Source organism: Oncorhynchus mykiss, chromosome 3, assembly GCF_013265735.2.
Source record: "Oncorhynchus mykiss isolate Arlee chromosome 3, USDA_OmykA_1.1, whole genome shotgun sequence".
NCBI lineage: Eukaryota > Metazoa > Chordata > Actinopteri > Salmoniformes > Salmonidae > Oncorhynchus > Oncorhynchus mykiss.
The window spans coordinates 55,699,250-55,719,241 of record NC_048567.1 but is presented as its reverse complement, the minus strand read 5'-3'; the positions used below and the strand labels follow the sequence as shown (position 1 = coordinate 55,719,241).

Genomic DNA, 19,992 nt, shown 5'->3' with positions numbered 1-19,992 from the left:
TGTTTTTGCAGTGCATTGTATAAACTGTAGAGGGAAGCAAGAGGCCCATAATTGAGCATTGTGTCAGATAGGAACATACTATCCCCCTTGGCCATAAGTGAGCGGCTGGCTGGTGGACGATAAGCAAACCCTCTTAATCATTTTGGAGAAAAATTACATGAAACACAATTAACAATGTTTTAATTACATTACTAATTGCATAGTTAAGAGCAGGGTTATTTCACTTTTACTCTACGAGGTCCGGAGGCTGCTGGTTTTCTGTTCTACCTGATAATTAATTGCACCCACCTGGTGTCCCAGGTCTAAATCAGTTCCAGATTAGAGGGCAACAATGAAAGAAACACAGTGGAACTGGCTTTGAGGTACAGAGTTGAGTTTGAGAGGCTTAGAGGAAGGATATAGGATACATCTTTTTAATTCCAGTGATAAGGCTCCACTAAATTAGAGATTGCCAATCAAACTTTAAAATGCTCTTGGATTGCTTTTACACACTTGCTGTTATCATTAATTACTGGCATCATTTCAACAATAGGTCTACACAGCCTGCCAATTTTCAGGGGGTGATTGTTATTCGCTATCATAACAATACTTCTAAAAAGCTAAACATCTAAATGCACTGGTCCTGGCAATGAACTTCATACCAAAGGGAACTAAACTGGTTTCCCTGTGCCAAACTGTCACTTTATTCTGTTGCTGCACCTTGAGGTCATCTGTTCCAAGATTGGCAGGATGCTAGAAAGTTTGATGTGTCCATCTAGTGCAGGGATCGTCAATTAGATTCAGCCGCGGGATGACTTTTTTCTTGAGCAGATGGATGGTCAGGGGGCCGGAACATAATTACAAGTAGCCTAATTTGTAGACTGCAAATTGACAGCAAGAAGCACAAACAGAAATAACAATTGACTAAAACACAACAATTGGAAACATTAGGTCACCCCTTAAGGTCGGTGTCCATGCCACTGTGGAAATCTAATTAGCATAATAAAAAAATCCCCACAAAAATCTGTCAGTTTAGGATCGAGATATCTGTTTTTTTTTGCATTGGATGCATCTCAAACCTTCTGCATCTGCGGTGAAAGGTGACAGAGCTAAAGCGATGTTTGTCAGACTGAGACAGCCCGAAAATCAGTCTTCATACAAAATTGTCTGTAGTGGCTGAACTATTATGACCCCTCTATGGAACAATGAGACTCTCACAAACACGATAGTGTTCTCCATTTTGCTCCACGATCCCCACAAGCGTCTAGGGACTAGTCTGAAGTTGGTATAGCCAATCTGCCAACTAATATGACCCCTTGGTGCAAAGGTGAGACTCACGAAATGTCTGTTTGCTCTAGGATGCTCACAGACCTCACAAGACTCATCTGAAGGTCCCCGGTACCAGTTGAAAAAGTGTATGGAAGTATATGTGGAGACTGTTTAGTGCCAAAAATAAGGGGTTAAATACACGTAAAAATAGATACATATGAACTCAGCAAAAAAAGAAACGTCCCTTTTTCAGGACCCTGTCTTTCAAATATAATTTGAAAAAATCAAAATAACTTCACAGATCTTCATTGTAAAGTGTTTTTAACACTGTTTCCCATGCTTGTTCAATGAACCAAAAACAATTGATGAACATGCACCTGTGGAACGGTCGTTAAGACACTAACAGCTTACAGACCGTAGGCAATTAAGGTCACAGTTATGAAAACTTAGGACACTAAAGAGGCCTTTTTACTGACTCTGACAAACAGCAAAAGAAAAATGCCCAGGGTCCCTGCTCATCTGTGTGAACGTGCCTTAGGCATGCTGCAAGGAGGCATGAGGACTGCAAATGTGGCCAGGGCAATATATTGCAATGTCCGTACTGTGAGACGCCTAAGACAGCGCTACAGGGAGACAGGACGGACAGCTGATCATCCTCACAGTGGCAGACCACGTGTAACAACACCTGCACAGGATCGGTACATCCAAACAGCACACCTGCGGGACAGGTACTGAGTTACACCAGGAACGCACAATCCTTCCATCAGTGCTCAGACTGTCTGCAGTAGGCTGAGAGAGGCTTGACTGAGGGCTTGTAGGCTAGTTGTAAGGCAGGTCTTCCCCAGACATCACTGGCAACAACGTTGCCTATGGGCACAAATCCACCGTCGCTGGACCAGACAGGACTGGCAAAAAGTGCTCTTCACTGACAAGTCGCGGTTTTGTCTCACCAGGGGTGATGGTCGGATTCGCGTTTATCGTCGAAGGAATTAGCATTACACTGAGGCCTGTACTCTGGAGCGGGATCAATTTGGAGGTAGAGGGTCCGTCATGGTCTGGGGCAGTGTGTCACAGCATCATCGGACTGAGCTTGTTGTCATTGCAGGCAATCTCAACGCTGTACGTTACAGGGAAGACAGAATGCCAAGAATGTGCAAAACTGTCATCAAGGCAAAGGGTGGCTATTTGAAGAATCTAAAATATCAAATATATTTAGATTTGTTTAACACTTTTTTGGTTACTACATGATTCCATATATGTTATTTCATAGTTTTGATGTCTTCACTATTATTCTACAATGTAGAAAATAGAACAAATAAAGAAAAACCCATGAATGAGTAGTTGTGTCCAAACTTTTAACTGATACTGTATAAAACCAAATGTCTAGGAGCAACAACAGCTCAGACACGAAGTGGTAGGCCACACAGAACGAGACCGCCAATTGCTAAAGCGTCTGTCCTCGGTTGTAACATTCACTACCGAGTTCCAAACTGCCTCTGGAAGCAACATCAGCACAATAACTGTTCGTCGGGAGCTTCATGAAACGGGTTTCCATGGCCGAGCAGCCCCACACAAGCCTAAGATCACCATGTGCAATGCCAAGCGTCTGCTGGAGTGGTGTTAAGTTTGCCACCATTGGACACTGGAGCAGTGGAAAAGCGTTCTCTGAAGTGATGAGTCATGCTCCACATACTTTTGGTCATGTAGTGTAGCTTAGTAGACCCCCTCTTAGACAGGGCTTAGTCTCTTATGGGTTAAATTTGTATATGCCTATATCTCTATTATATGTGGGAATACTTTGAAAATATTTCCAAAACGAAAATCACTTGAAGCTGATTTGCGGGTGTTTTTACAGTCATTTATGTCCAACAATAAATAAATATAATCACCGTGGGCCAAATTCAGCCTGCAGGCCGCCAGTTGAGGAATCCTGCTCGAGTGAGACCCTCCTTGCTGTTCCTGTGTTCTGCTGTTCCAAGCCCTCTCCTCGCCACAAGAACATCTGGAACGTTTCCAACACGTGAGGCATTCCAGAGCCCGCGAATTCTGACTCCACCCATCCACGAGTTTGGGTACGTTAACTGCGTGCCCTTTTTCGCTACGAGTGCCAAATACCTGTGTGTATTGGTCGCATGACACGTCAATCATGATTTCTAGGATAGGAGGGAGGGCAGGGGCAGAGAGGTGGGGAGGAGTAGAGGCGTTGTAACTGTCAGTTGTGTTCCTCATTCTCGTCAACATCGGCTGTTGCAGACTGACTATAAGCGATTAGCAGTTTACGGTACTTTGAGATCTCAGTCAATGTACGGAACTATGTAATATAAATAAGTATTGTTCTCCCTAACAGAACACCATATATCACAGCGTAAAGTTCACTGCCTTGCACTTTGGTAACTGTGTCGGTGATGGTAAGGCAGACTGAGTAAGCTACTTTGGGTAACCTACACCTAAATAGGTTAGTTGTTTTTAACGATTTTTATTGCGAAGTTTCCTCTTCCCAATGTTCACCTATCATTGTGTGTGAAAAAGCTTTGTTGTTGGAAGCATCCAGGACAGCGCTTTCTTTCATGGAGAGGTAGGGCTGATGCTGCCAATCTGTGAAACTGATCGGACTTGTTGCGCGAAAAACACGTCCCTCAGGAATGCATAGTATTTTGGGTAAACTCGTTATCAAAACCAATTTACATTTAAGTCTGCGCGTGTCAGTGGTGTTTTGATTTCCCAACAGGGCACATTTCCGATTGTCTATAGTGGGTGTTCCCCACCCAATCCTTTGATTCTATACCAGATAGTAGGATATACAAGTCAAGTCGACTTCGTGGACACTGGAGAGCGAACATGAGATTGGATGTGATGGACTTTCGGCATAATTAAGGACATTTAAGTAATTAACCTACCCGACTGCCGGACCGGGGACGCTCTAACGGACTAACGGAATAGCCCGAGGCCAGATGAGCTGGAGTCCGGTTCCGTGATTTAATGTTTTTGGAAAGGCGCAGCAGACCCCTCAATACCCGGGCACTTCTGTAAATAAATGGCACCCATAAAAAAACAACGACCAACGCAGACTTACTCCGAGGCAATACGTACAATTTTGTGATTTCCTAACCTGAAACTTGAACTTGGGCTTCTGTTGAGAAGATGTCGGAGCAAGAGCATTATGGGGACGGTCTGTGCGATGATGGAGCTCCTGAGATCATCCCGCCGAGAGCGTCCAGGACGGGGAGGCGGAGCGGAGTCATCCTCCCCGGCCAGGACAATGATACCATCATCCTGGAGGCAGTGAGGGCGGCCCCCCGCAGGAGCAGCATCATCAAGGTAAGAGATTCGTGCATTGAGGTGATTGTTGAGGCTACATGTAATGACACTGGCACATCTATCTGACCGATTTCGGTTTAACAGACCGGACAAACACAAGCGCCTGCCTTTCCCTTAGCCAATTGTTTACCATAGTTCACCCAAAGGAAACCAAATACCCAGGCTGTATATTGAAAACCCATAGGCTAGGCCTAATAGACGCACTGGAGCCTCCCATTGCAATATTCATAATGTCTATTCATCTACTTCTAATATCTCTGCAACAGACACTCAACATGGAGCCGCCGGATAATGGACTGTCAATATTTAATAGAAGTAGGATAAGCTACAGAGGGTTGTGATTACATTATCGTGCGAACAAGCATCAGACAAATGCCATGTATGCTACTCTTCAGAGGTGGTCTCAATTTGGTTCTCAGACGTAGTACCTCACACTGGATGACAATTGTTGTTGAGGACTTCTAAGAAAGTTATCTATTTTTCAAGGAGAGAAATGTGCAGGGTGCGATGGGCTACAATAGTGTTGTGAAACTGAAATTACGTAGCCTAGGTCTATTGGTCTCTTTGGATATACAATGTAGGCAACAGCAGGTGTCACTCACTTCAGTCATGCACAGCATAATTTACTCACTCAGTACGCACTCAAAATAACTACTACTACTACCATATGGTATCGTTGTGATTTTAACTGTGTTTATGCACCACTATCCTACTATGCGCCAAATAATATAGGCTACACATTGTTCATTCAATCTGTGACGCCGCCCGCACCTACTCTGAACAACACCTACTCCAAACAACACCGGGCATACCATGCCATACGCCTGATAATCTCAGTTCAGGTCCACACAGCGCATCACACATTCGTATTCACATGGCAAACCTGTGCCTAATCCGTGCCATTACGCACACTTTATCCATAGTGGAATTATAGTGGAGTAACCTTGCTACATTTTTGAATTTATGTTATGTTAGTGTGTCTTCCTTATAGGGAGGCTCCATACTCCAGTTTGTCTGTGTGTGTGTACCTCCCAGCTGAGAGGCACTGATGTGTTGATTGTGCCAACAGAGACCTCTCTCTGTCCTATTGACAGGAAGTGTCACGAGTGATGGACAGATGGAGAGAGGAGAGGAGAGGATGAGAGAGATGTCAGTGACAGGCGTGGAGGGAAGGGAACAGAGGGAGGGAGGGTGGGAGGGAGGGAAGGGAACAGAGGGAGGGAGGGTGGGAGGGAGGGAAGGAAGGATGGGGAATTCTGATAGGAACCTGGCTAATTAACTGGACTTGGTTGTTTAGGGAAACCAGGTTACTCAAGGTGTCACCCCCAAAACATGCACCCCCCCCCCCAACATTTCAAATATTTTCACATGACCCTCTCCTTGTAAAATAAATTGCACATAGAATTAACTCAAAATAATGTTTACGACCACAAATAACAATTTGTTTCAAATGTTTCTTTACACATAGTAATTTTCATAAAGTCTGCTGCCTCAGTTTGTATGATGGCAATTTGCATATACTCCAGAATGTTATGAAGAGTGATCAGATGAATTGCAAAGTTCCTCTTTGCCATTGCCATGCAAATGAACTGAATCCCCCAAAAACATTTCCACTGCATTTCAGCCCTGCCACAAAAGGACCAGCTGACATCATGTCAGTGATTCTCTTGTTAACACAGGTGTGAGTGTTGACAAGGACAAGGCTGGAGATCACTCTGTCATGTTGTTTGAGTTTGAACAGACTGGAAGCTTCAATAGGAGGGTGGTGCTTGGAATCACGTGCCGTCATCATTGCTTGGCACAAAAAGGGCTTCACAGACAAGGATATTTCTGCCAGTAAGATTACACCTAAATCAACCATTTATCGGATCATCAAGAACTTTAAGAAGGCGCTCTGAAGAAGGCTTCAGAGCGCCCAAGAAAGTCCAGCAAGCGCCAGGACCGTCTCCTAAAGTTGATTCAGCTGCGGGATCGGGGCACCACCAATACAGAGCTTGCTCAGGAATGGCAGCAGGCAGGTGTGAGTGCATCTGCACGCACAGTGAGGCGAAGACTTTTGGAGGATGGCTTGGTGTCAAGAAGGGCAGCAAAGAAGCCGCTTCTCTCCAGGAAAAACATCAGGGACAGACTCATATTCTGCAAAAGGTACAGGGATTAGACTGCTGAGGACTGGGGTAGAGTCATTTTCTCTGATGAATCCCCTTTCCGATTGTTTGGGGCATCCGGAAAAAAGCTTGTCCGGAGAAGACAAGGTGAGCGCTACCATCAGACCTGTGTCATGCCAACAGTAAAGCATCCTGAGACCATTCATGTGTGGGGTTGCTTCTCAGCCAATGGAGTGGGCTCACTCATCATTTTGCCTAAGAATACAGCCATGAATAAAGAATGGTACCAACACATCCTCCGAGAGCAACTTCTCCCAACCATCCAGGAACAGTTTGTTGACGACCAATGTCTTTTCCAGCATGATGGAGCACCTTGCCATAAGGCAAAAGTGATAACTAATTTGCTGGGGGGAACAAAACATTGATATTTTGGGTCCATGGCCAGGAAACTCCCCAGACCTTAATCCTATTGAGAACTTGTGGTCAATCCTCAAGAGGCGGGTGGACAAACAAAACCCCACAAATTCTGACAAACTCCAAGAATTGATTATGCAAGAATGGGCTGCCATCAGTAAGGATGTGGCCCAGAAGTTAATTGACAGCATGCCAGGGCGGATTGCAGAGGTCTTGAAAAAGAAGGGTCAACACTGCAAATATTGACTCTTTGCATCAACTTCATGTAATTGTCAATAAAAGCCATTGACACTTATGAAATGCTTGTAATTCTACTTCAGTATTCCATAGTAACATCTGACAAACATATCTAAAGACACTGAAGCAGCAAACTTTGTGGAAATTATTATTTGTGTCATTCTCAAAACTTTTGGCAACGACTGTAGGATCAGAGCCGTCTGCAGACAATGATAGCTAGGGGGACATGTGGTTTTCAACATTTTGATGACATATGTATAATTATATCAAATATATGCAACACATTTTCCACCAACAGGTTTTTGTTCCAATGTACCTCACAACCAATAAACAAAGCATACCGACTTTGGGGACTTCAATATCATGGTTTGCATTTTCAACACCACAATACACAGATTATGTCAATCTCGACAAACAGAAAATACATCCCTCCTTACCTTGTGGGTTTACCCAGTATTGAAGGCCTGGCTTGACAATCTCCGAATGTCATTGGATTTTTTGTGTGTTTTGTAATAGATGTCTCATTCCATTCATCAAATGGCCGCTGCACAGTTTGGATTGATTGGTTTTATTTGTCAGTAAAAAAAACAAAATATTTATGTATATACACACAGTACAAAGATTTTTAAAAGTTACCCGGTTCACATCCAGGCTCTGTCTTAACCGGCCACGACCGGGAGGTCCGTGGGGCGACGCACAATTGGCCTAGCGTCGTCCGGGTTAGGGAGGGCTTGGCCGGTAGGGATGTCCTTGTCTCATCGCGCACCAGCGACTCCTGTGGCGGGCCGGCGGGGTACAATTTAAAAAAACAAACAAACAAAACAACAAAAAATGTTACCCGGGATTGCACAATAAAGTCTGGTATTTACTTCCATTGTGGTCCCTATTTTTACATAAATACATATACAATGACAGACACATTAGACAAAAAAATGCTAGGCAAAAAAACAGACAAAAAAATGCTCGACCTCCAGATGAGTATGAGAGGGGAGTTTACAATTCTTGTTTTGGCTGGTCTGTAGGTTATTCTTTAGATGTTTAGGGCTGCTGGTGAACCACGATGTGCAGGACTAATCAAAGTGACACTGGACTAGAACACTTGCCATTGTATTTAGGGTGTCTATAGGTTTCCATCCAATTGGCGCCAGATTTCCATGCGAATATTCTAAAATCTGCATAAAAACAATACGCACATTTTCCCATCAGTTGTTTCCATCCAATTGACTTGTTGCGGATACAACTCTATGAGTAAATACGTAGTGCATCATTTTTTTAATTTTATAGTTAAATTCCCATTTTCTGAATAAAAAATACAAATTAAATGGGTTTCCATCGCATTTTAAACTGCAGGCCTAAGTATAGCGAATGTGACCTCTCTGGTATTGTCACGTGCGCGCTAGCCAACAGCTGGCAGATACAGTGCAGGTATAGCCTACTATATAATGTGATTATTATGGATAAACGTGCAAGATCATTTTATTTGTCAATCGGCAGCTAAGCACCGATCATCATGTCACCAGAATAATACCCTCAATATTTATTGGAAAGGAGCATCTAGCTCATCACCATGCACTTTCACCACCCTGTGAAGTTCATCATAATATATTTCATGTGTTTCTTAATAAACTGCATGCTTTCCCAAGATGTCATTACATGTTTTATCCGAAGTACTTTACTCGCATAAAAAGGTTGGATGGAAACCTGGTTAATGTCAGGCCATGTTGATGATGCTGGAATTATATTTTTGGACAAACGTGCACATGATTACAGGAGGCTTTTGAAGTAGCCTAATCAGATTAAAACATTGTGACTGGTTGTGTTTACACCACATATAAAAGGTAAAACATTTGAAAAGTTAGGCTATATTGAAGCATTAGGTTCTAGGTGTGTGGAAAAGCTGCTTGGATTGGAGAGGAGGCAGAGCGCACCTTAAGCTTTCCTGAAAAACGGGGCCTTCCAGGTTATTATAGGACGACTTGGGAGAATGATGATCTGCAACAGACAGAGCATCTTAGTATCAGAAGTAAAAATACAGCCAGACTGGCCTGGTACTGTACCTTTCTAGACCTATAAACTGTCGAGAGTAGACCCACAACTGATACAAATGAAACATTCAGTTAACATGGCTTTTGTGCTGTTATTCAAATGCCATTTTCACTGCAGCCTAGAGTACTCACTTGAGAACAATAATACAGCATTGTGGTGTTGTAGACTAGTCTAGGTAGGCTAATTGTATTGCCCCTAACAAGATAATTATGGGAGCTTTTTGTCTTCACTGTTCTTTCATGCGCAATGCTGCACCTGGCCTCTCTGCTGCCTATATCAGCTATTCCTATTTGTTCTTGTGGATTCATATTTACCTGTGACATAGTAAAAGTCAGCGGGCGGGAAGAACCAAAACATATAGGGGAGGTGCATGCAAGCAGATGAGGACATTTGGCTAGGATGGAAGACATTCTGTAGTAAAACCTGCAAAATAACAAAATCACACAACCCTGCCCCCTAAACATTTTGACAAACCTCCCCTATTTTGCAGTAAGTAATGTTCCCAAATTGTTCCTGAGAATGTTAAGAAACAAAAAATGTCTGTGTGAATTTCAGTACTAGGGCATAACTTCTCCTACAGGTTTCGTCGTGGTTCTGTTTAAAGTAATATTCTGAGAACGTTCAGAGAACGTTAAGAAGCGACATTCTTCTGCAGGAATTTCAGTACTTCAGCATAATGTTTTCTGCAGGGATTCCTCATGGTACCTCGTGGTAGGAGATAAGAAAGCTCAGGAAATATGTTTTATGGACACATATTCAACCCATTTGTTTGTTTGCACAAAACTACCTCCATACTTTTTAAAACCGGAACCGGCTTACCTTCAGACTAGTTCCTTGACACTTGTGGAGGTTGTAGAGAAAAACGGAGAACACCGTTGTGTTTGTGAGAATCTCATCTTTCCATAGGGAACCATTTCAGGGAAACATAGTAAGGTGTTCCCAGAACCTCCCTGCAACCTAAAGATGAATGTTCCCAGAACAGGAGAAATGATCACTTCCGTTCTCAGAACGTTTAAAAATGTTTCTGTTTTACCGGTCAGGTTTCATTCCTAGAACCAATGGGAAACCAAAAATGTACGTTCCCACAACTTCCAAGGAACCAAATGTGCTATCTGGTATAGTGAAGAGCCATGTGGTTTCCATTCACTCACCATTTACTCCAAAAGCCGCCCACCCAGTTGATCTAATGCTAGAGTCTTAGCCTCTACACGAATACATAAAGCAGTATGTAGATCTTCCTTTTCCACCAAGTTAAAATGTTTTTATTTGCAATTTTGAAATTGAGTGGTCATATTAGTTTGTAGGCCAAACCGTTCGGATGCTACATACGTTTTCTTGAGAACACCGATTTTCGGGATGTCTCATGGTCTGACAAACTCCGTGGTAGCTCAGCCACCTTCTACCGTCAATGCAGAAGGCTGACATAGGCAGATGCGGTGGATTGAGACACAGCCCATGCAACAAACAGAAATCTCTAGCTTAAACTGACGGATTTTGATGGGGATGCGCCAATTGACTCTTAATTAAAACCTACAGTACATTCTGTTCTCAGCATCAACAAAACTCTATCTTCTATCTTGTTCAGGTGTGTTGGCCGTGCTCACTAATTGGCTACCCTTTTGAAATCGGGTCTGTTTGAAATCCCACTGATGCCATGCCACAAATCTCACTCATGCCATGCCACTGATGCCATGCATAAATTAATTCAATTCATTTTCATGTGTCCTATCTGTGCTTGGAGTTCAACATAGTTAACCCAAAATAAGCTACCATTGTTATTAAAAGTGTCATTGAAACCTTTACATTTTGCTCAAAACATTCACAACATTTAGAGAATGTTCTCGAAACATTATTTAATTACCTTCAAATAACCCATCATTTCTGTTCTCAGAACATTAATTAAACCTCCCTGGAAAACGTTCAGTGAACCCTAGTAAAACGTTCTCAGAACCTCCCTGCAACATAAAAATGAACGTGGCCAGGACAGGTGAAATGTTCACTTCTGTTCTCAGAATGTTTAACAAACGTTTACGTTTTACCGGTCAGGAAATGATGGCTTTGTTCCAATGGAAAAACAAAAAATGTACATTCCCACAACTTCCAAAGAACCAAATGTGCTAGCTGAGGTCTGTGCAAAGGTAGTGTTCTGTTCAGAGGTACTACACCTTAACCTTCCAGTCACTCTCTCACTGTAGAAGGAAAAATAGAACAAAAGTCAGTCATTCACATGATCAGGCTCTAGATGACCAGAAAGTGACACTAGCTGGCTACACTGGTCACACTGTGTCTCTGTCTGCCATTTCACTAGTAACCATAGTACCAGGTGCCTAGAAACATCCACAACAGAAGAAGATAAATATGCAACATGTCCAAAATTGTGACCTTACCAATTGGACTGACTGGGCTGTCTGAAATACACTATGATCCACTACACACACTGCCCTTGGGAAAGCCACTCACACTAAAATGCTTCAGCAAACAGACAGATGTATCTATTAAGGGAGGATTTCAACTTGTTGCCCTGGGAAAGCATATAGATATGCTCTCACCCTGTGTGTGTGTGTATGTGTGTGTGTGTGTGTGTGTGTGTGTGTGTGTGTGTGTGTGTGTGTGTGTGTGTGTGGACTGGGACAACGAAAGGATATTAAGGAATAATCGATTCCTTCATGTTCTCTGTGTCTTCCGCTGCCTGGCCTGCGAGTCAGTCTTGGATCATAGTAATCTGGATTATTATAATGCGTCTTGTTTCTGCCTTGCCCTTCCAAACTCTGTGTAGACGTCCCAGCTAGCACATAATGTTCTGAGAACCAAATGTTTCTTAGAGTTGGTGATAGAGTGGTTGTCCAAGGATTATTTTTCATACCTTCCCACAACTTTCTGGGAATGGTGCAGGAAAGTTGCTTGGCTTTGGAACATTCTCAGCATATTTAAGGAACATTATTTTCTTGGTATTTCATTACTTTAACAACGTTTCCTAAAAGTTCAAACATGGTTACATTTAAAACAATTTTTGACAAATGCTCTAGGAACATCATCCAACTGGTTTGACATTGGGAATGTTCTCAAATAGTTCAGAGAATGTTAAGAAATAACGTTCTTCTGTAGGAATTTCAGTACATCAGCATAATGTTTCCTCGTGGTTCCATTTAAAGTCATGTTCTCAGAACATACTTTTTTTTTCTTAGTAAAAACCACAAGAAAACATTAGTAACATTCAAAGAACATTCTAAGAACGTTATTTAAAAACATATACATTCCATTCTCAGCATCAACAGACTCTCTATATCCTCAATCTTGTTAAGTGTGTTCAGGTGTGTTGGCCGCACCCACTAATTGGCCACACCTCATCCGGCAAACATAGTTTTTGTTTGACATCGGCTGCTGAACTTGCTGGGCATCGATTCAGGCACAGGAGTATCCCACCTTTAACTCTTTTGCTGTTTCTCTCTCTCTCTGTCTCTCTGTCCCACTGTTTCTCTCTCTCTATCTCTCTTTGTCTCTCAATTTCAATTGAATGGGTTTTATTGGCATGGGAAACATATGTTTACATTGCCAAAGAAAGTGAAATAGATAATAAACAAAAACAATAAACAATAAAAGATTAACAGTAAACATTACACTTACAAAAGTTCCAAAATTATTAATAAAGACATTTCAAATGTCATATTATGTCTATATACAGGCTTGTGCAAATAGTTAAATTACAAAAGGGAAAATAAATAAACATAAATATAGATTTACAATGGTGTTTGTTCTTCACTGGTTACCCTTTTCTTGTGGCAACAGGTCACAAATCTTGCTGCTGTGATTGCACACTGTAATATTGGGAGTTTATCAAAATTCGGTTGGATTTCGAATTCTTTGTGGGTCTGGGTAACCTGAGGGAAATATGTGTCTCTAATATGGTCATACATTTGGCAGGAGGTTAGGAAGTGCAGCTCAGTTTCAACCTCATTTTGTGGGCAGTGTGTACATAGCCTGTCTTCTCTTGAGAGCCAAGACTGCCTTCGCCTGGCATTCTCAATAGCAAGGCTATGTTCACTACGTCTGTACATAGTCAAAGATTTCCTTAATTTTGGGTCAGTCACTGTGGTCAGGTATTCTGCCACTGTGTACTCTCTGTTTAGGACCAAATAGCATTCTAGTTTGTTCTGTTTTTTTTGTTATTATCACTTTTTGTTTTCTCATGATTTGTTTGGTTCCAAGGGTGTAAAGTCCTTAAGTAAAAATACTTTAAAGTACTACTTAAGTAGTTTTTTGGAGTATCTGTACTTTACTTTACTATTTATATTTGAAAACTTTTACTTCACTACATTCCTAAAGAAAATATTGTACTTATTTTTCCTGACAACACAAAGTACTCGTTATATTTTGAATGCTTAGCAGGACAGGAAAATTGTGAAATTCACACTTCTCAAGTGAACACATGGTTATCCCTACTGCCTGTGGTCTGGCGGACTCACTAAACACAAATATCTATACTTTTACTCAAGTATGACAATTGGGTACTTTTTCCACCACTGGTTAGGTCTAATTGTGTTGCTGTCCTGGGGCTTCTATATCTCCCTCTCCCCCTCTCTCCCCTGCTGTGCAGCCGTGCACTAGACAATGATTTGTTTACAAAGTACACTTGGCTCCGGGTCAAACATAATGGGTGTGTGTGTATGTGTTAGCGTGTGTTTATCGGAGTGTATGTGTGTAGCTATTCTCTACAGGAGGGGACTGCCGTATGTTTGTGTGTGTGTGTGTGTAGGGGAGATACTGGAGCCTCTGTCCTTCAGTGTCATCCTCCTACTGGTAGCACAGCACCCCTGGAACTGCTCATCATGAGGCTGTGTGTCAGTGTGTGTGCGTATGTATTTGCCTTGAGGAGTTGGCCTGAATCAAATAGAAACTAAGACTTATTGCCCTGTGACAGCTGCTTTAGCCACCTATGAAAGACACTTTATCCCTGACACTTTTAGCATACAGTATCACACGGTACTGGAGTCAGTTCTGCCACCAAACTATTTCCGTACTAATTGGCTTTATACCTTCGCCAGTATACCGTGATCTGCATTTCTCCCTTTCAGTTGAGCTTTTGGGTGTTTGTGTTGACATGAGTAGCCAGGATAAGCAGAGAGAGAGAGAGAGAGAGAGAGAGAGAGAGAGAGAGAGGTGGAGACGGGGAGAGACAGAGGAAGGAGAGAGAAAGAGAGGAGGGGAAGAGAGATAAGGGGGAGGAGGGCGAGCCCTATCTGCACGCTGCTTCCTGTTTAGTAATACCCTCTCTGCAGATGATGTTGTTGAGTTCCAACCTTTCTCTCTGTTACATAGTTTACTCTTCTGAATAGCTGTTATTGTGAGTGTTTTGTCAGGGTCATGACAGAAAATGAACTTCAACCAACCAGAGACAGACAGACAGACAGACAGACAGACAGACAGGCAGGCAGACAGACAGGCAGGCAGGCAGGCAGGCAGGCAGGCAGGCAGGCAGGCAGGCAGGCAGGCAGGCAGGCAGGCAGGCAGGCAGGCAGGCAGGCAGGCAGACAGACAGACAGACAGACAGACAGACAGGCAGGCAGGCAGGCAGGCAGGCAGGCAGGCAGGCAGGCAGGCAGGCAGGCAGCACAGACAGACAGACAGACAGACAGACAGACAGACAGACAGACAGACAGACAGACAGACAGACAGACAGAGAGAGAGAGAGAGAGAGAGAGAGAGAGACTAAGTGTGTTTAGACATGTACAAAATAAAGTGCAAAGGTATAAAATGTGACTGAAATGTCGAAAGGGGAGGAAAGAGGAAAAGTAGAGACGGATGTGCAGAGAGGACGTAGAGAGAGATAAACAGAGTGTGAAAAAGCGATTAACTGAGAGAGAGATTTACACAGTAAAGGAAGGGCTGTGAATGGTGCAGTCTATATGTGTGTGCGAGCTTGTGGGCGTGTGTGTGCATGTGTGTTTGCTCACTAGTGCATGGTGTTTTACCTCAGGGTGGAGCAGACGGGAGAAGGGCTCTGGAGAGTTAGAAATAAGGCTGATTTGGGCCTGCTTCAACACCTTTAGGTTAATACAGCAGAGCCTACAGGAAACTGGCCCCGTTAAGGGTGAACAGGGTGGACTCACACACGCACACACGAACACCAGTGTTGGGGGTAATGCTTTACAAAAGTAACATGTTACGTAATCAGAATACTTTTATGAGTACCATAGTAAAGTAACGTGTTACTTTTTCAAATTGGATACATTTATTTTGGTCACTTTGTCAAACAATGTGTGCGTTACTTTCAGAATCATATCTCTACCAGGCACGTGTGTCCATGATTTTTAAAACAATTTCCCCGCAATTCTACCCTGTTTCTTAACAGGGAGAATCGACTCTGGGAAGAAAGGGTGCCATTCTTCTCTTCTCACTCCAAAATGTTCTTTGGCACACACACACATGCATTCAACTATTTTTCTTAGATTTTGCCAAAAATAAATTCTATTAAAAAAGTGTTTTAATGACTAGATTACTATCTACTCCCTGAAAATCCCACCCCCAATAATTAATTGACAGGTCTTAAACCCTACCCAACCCTAAGACTCACAAACATCCCGCCTTCTTCCCTGACAATCCCACCCACTGTGATCGATTGACAGGCCACGCTGTTTAGAATGTGTCCAGGATAACTCATGACAATGAGGAAATAAAATCAGAAATGGGAGGAATAATATTGTTTTACCCAATAATAATTAGTATTTTGTACTTGCTAGTTTAAGAAAAAGCCAAGCTGTTTTGTCACATATAATGCGATCACAATAATGTAGTAACAATTTTCTTTCTCAATATGGCAGTGCTGTCTTGTAGGGCATTGAACAAGTACTGTCAACTTGAAAATACAAACTGGAGTTTTGCATTTAAATTAGCTATATATATCTATAAATTGCAGCGCAGAATCTGCAATAAAAAGAATAAACTGTAGCTCCGGTAATATGGGTCATATTTGAAAGGTTTGGCGAGAGCAGGTGTCCCTAACATTTTCTTTCATAAGATCCAAAGAAATCTGCAAGTAGGCTACAGCCTGCATATTTTGTTATTGTGTAGGCCTAATTTGATGAATAGAAACAAAGAACAGCACTGTCTGCATACATAATGTTATTGTATTTTGGTTCTTAAAACCACATTTCTAGTCTACCGCATTTCGAAAAAAAATCTTTCTACTGTAGCCTACCTTGAGAATCTTGCCATTTTAAGATGAGAGAGAATACATTTGAACAAATCTGTAGCCTGCAGATACAGGACTAGGCTGCTATAAATTATGTTTAATAGTGGCCTTTTAAACAACACACCACAGTGAGTAGACTAGATATTTTACAACAAATCGTCAAGAAACAGAATAATCATGAAAAGTATGAGGAATAACAAAAGTGTAGTCTCAGCTGGAAGTACCCATGCTGATGTTTATTCAACGCTGGTCTGACCAATCGGAAACCATGCTTCAAGACTGCTTTGATCACGCGGACTGGGATATGTTCTGGGTAGCCTCGGATAATAACATTGATATATACACAGACACGGTGACTGAGTTCATCATGAAGTGTACAAGGGATGTTGTTCCCACTGTGACTATTAAAACTTACCCAAACCAGAAACCGTGGATAGATGGCAGCATTCGAGCTTAACTGAAAGCGTGAACCACCGCATTTAACTATGTCAAGGTGACTGGGAATATAGTTGAATACAAACAGTGAAGTTATTCCTTCCGTAAGTCAATCAAACAGGCAAAACGTCAGTATAGAGACAAAGTGGAGTCGCAATTCAACTGCTCAGACACGAGTCTTATGTGGCAGGGTCTACAGTCAATCACAGACTACAAAGGGAAAACCAGCCACGTCGCGGACACTGACGTCTTGCTCTCAGACAAGCTAAACACCTTCTTTGCCCGCTTTGAGGATAACACAGTGCCCCCGACGCGGCCCACTACCAAGAACTGCGGGCTCTCCTTCTCCGTGGCCAACGTGAGTAAGATATTTAAGCGTGTTAACCCTCCCAAGGTTGTCGGCCCAGACGGCGTCCCTGCGCGCGTCTTCAGAGCATGCGCAGACCAGCTGGCTGGAGTGTTTACGGACATCTTCAATCTCTCCCTATCCCAGTCTGCTGTCCCCACTAGCTGTCCCCACTTGCTTGTCCACCATTGTTCCTGTACCCAAGAAAGCAAAGGTAACTGAACTAAATGACTATCGCCCCGTAGCGCTAACTTCTGTCATCATGAAGTGCTTTGAGAGACTAGTTAATTAAGGATCATATCACCTCTACCTGTCAAGCCCTGATCTGTTTCACCTGTTCCTGTGATTGACTCCACCCCCTCCAGGTGTCGCTTATTTTCCCCAGTGTATTTATCCCTGTGTTTCCTGTCTCTCTGTGCCAGTTCGTCTTGTATGTTAGTCAAGTCAACCAGCGTGTTTTTCCCGTACTCCTTTTACTATTCTCTTTTTGATAGTCTTCCTGGTTTTGACCCCTGCCTGACTCTGGACTACTTTCCTGCCTGCCTACCCATCCTGCCTGCCCTGACCTTGATTCTGCCTGCCCTTCGGTACCTTTTGGACTCTGAACTGGTTTTGACCCTTTTGCCTGTCCACGACCATTCTCTTGTCTTACCCTATTGGATTAATAAATATTGTAAGACTCCAACCATCTGCCTCCTGTGTCTGCATCTGGGTCTCGCCTTGTGTCATGATACTACCTTACCTTACACCCTAGACCCACTTCAATTTGCTTACCGCCCCAATAGATCCACAGATGCTGCAATTACACTGCCCTATCCCATCTGGACAAGAGGAATAACTATGTAAGAATTCTGCTCATTCACTATAGCTCAGCCTTCAACACCCTCCAAGCTCATCATCAAGCTCAGGGCCCTGGGTCTGAACTGCGCCCTGTGCAACTGGGTCCTGGACTTCCTGATGGGCCGCCGCCAGGTGGTGAAGGTAGGAAACATCACCTCCACTTCACTTATCCTCAACACTGGGGGCCCCACAAGGGTGTGTACTCAGCCCCCTTATGTACTCCCTGTTCACCAATGACTCTCTGTTCACCCGTTAACAAAATGAAGGAGCTGATCGTGGACTTCAGGAAACAGCAGAGGCAGCACGCCCCTATACACATAAGCTGGACCGCAGTGGAGAAGGTGGAAAGCTTCAAGTTCCTCGGCGTGCACATCACTGACGATCTGAAATTATCCACCCACACGGACCGTGTAGTGAAAAAGGTGCAACAGCACCTCTTCAAACTCAGGAGGCTGAGGAAATTTGGCTTGTCACCTAAGACCCTCTCAAACCTTTATAGATAGACAATTGAGAGCTTCCTGTCGGGCTGCATCACCGCCTGGTACAGCAACCACAGGGCTCTCCAGAGGGTGTTGCGGTCTGCCCAACGCATCACCAGGGGCACACTGCCTGCCCTCCAGGACACCTACAGCACCCGATGTCACAGGAAGGCCAAAAAGATCATCAAGGACATCGACCACCTGAGCCACAGCCTGTTCACACCGCTATCATCCAGAAGGTGAGGTCAGTACAGGTGCATCAACGTTGGGACCGAGAGACTGAAAAACAGCTTCTATTTTAAGGCCATCAGAATGTTAAATAGCTATCACTACCTGGCTACCACCTGGTTACTCAAACCTGCACCTTAGAGACTGCTGCCCTATATACATAGACATGGAATCACTGGTCACTTTAATAATGTTTACATACTGCTTTACTCATTTCATATGTATATATTGTATTCTATTCTACTGTATTTTAGTCAATGCCACTCAGACATTGCTTGTCCTAATATTTACACTACTAATGGAAATTGTCTGGGTAGCCATTTGACTAGATGTTCAGGAGTCTTATAATCCAAGTTTATCATTTTAAAAGTCTAATTGATCATTAGAAAAGCCTTTTGCAATTATGATAGCACAGCTGTAAACTGTTGAATTGATTAAAGAAGCAATAAAACTGACTTTCTTTAGACTAGTTGAGTATCTGGAGCATCAGCATTTGTGGGTTCGATTACAGGCTCAAAATGGCCAGAAACAAAGAACTTTCTTCTGAAACTCGCCAGTCTATTCTTGTTCTGAGAAAGGAAGGCTATTCCATGCGAGAAATTGCCAAGAAACTGAAGATCTCGTACAACGCTGTGTCCTACTCCCTTCACAGAGCAGCGTAACCTGGCTCCAACCAGAATAGAAAGAGGAGTGGGAGGTCCCAGTGCACAACTGAGCAAGAGTACAAGTACATTAGAGTGTCTAGTTTGAGAAACAGATGCTTCACAAGTCCTCAACTGGCAGCTTCATTAAATAATACCCGCAAAACATCAGTCTCAACGTCAACAGTGAAGAGGCGACTCCGGGATGCTGGCCTTCTAGGCAGAGTTGCAAAGAAAAATCCATATCTCAGACTGGCCAATAAAAAGAAAAGATTAAGATGGGCAAAAGAACACAGAGACTGGACAGAGGAAGATTGGAAAAAAGTGTTATGGACAGACTAATCTAAGTTTGAGGTGTTTCGGATCACAAAGAAGAACATTCGTGAGATGCAGAAAAAATGAAAAGATGCTGGAGGAGTGGTTGACACCAAAGGTGCCTTTTCATTTTAAACACCAGTGGAGCAAC

The 19,992-nt window shown here is 43.0% G+C and overlaps 1 protein-coding gene across 1 annotated transcript in view; it reads left to right on the top strand.

Moving 5' to 3' along the window:
• Nucleotides 1-3,456: 3,456 nt before the first annotated feature.
• Nucleotides 3,457-19,992, top strand: part of LOC110504309 (inactive phospholipase C-like protein 1) — a 123,422-nt gene continuing 106,886 nt past the window's right edge. Inside the window, exon 1 of the mRNA XM_036974642.1 lies at nucleotides 3,457-4,566. Within this exon, the coding sequence (XP_036830537.1) occupies nucleotides 4,390-4,566 (177 nt within the window). The 5' untranslated portion in view covers nucleotides 3,457-4,389. The remainder of the gene's footprint in view (nucleotides 4,567-19,992) is intronic.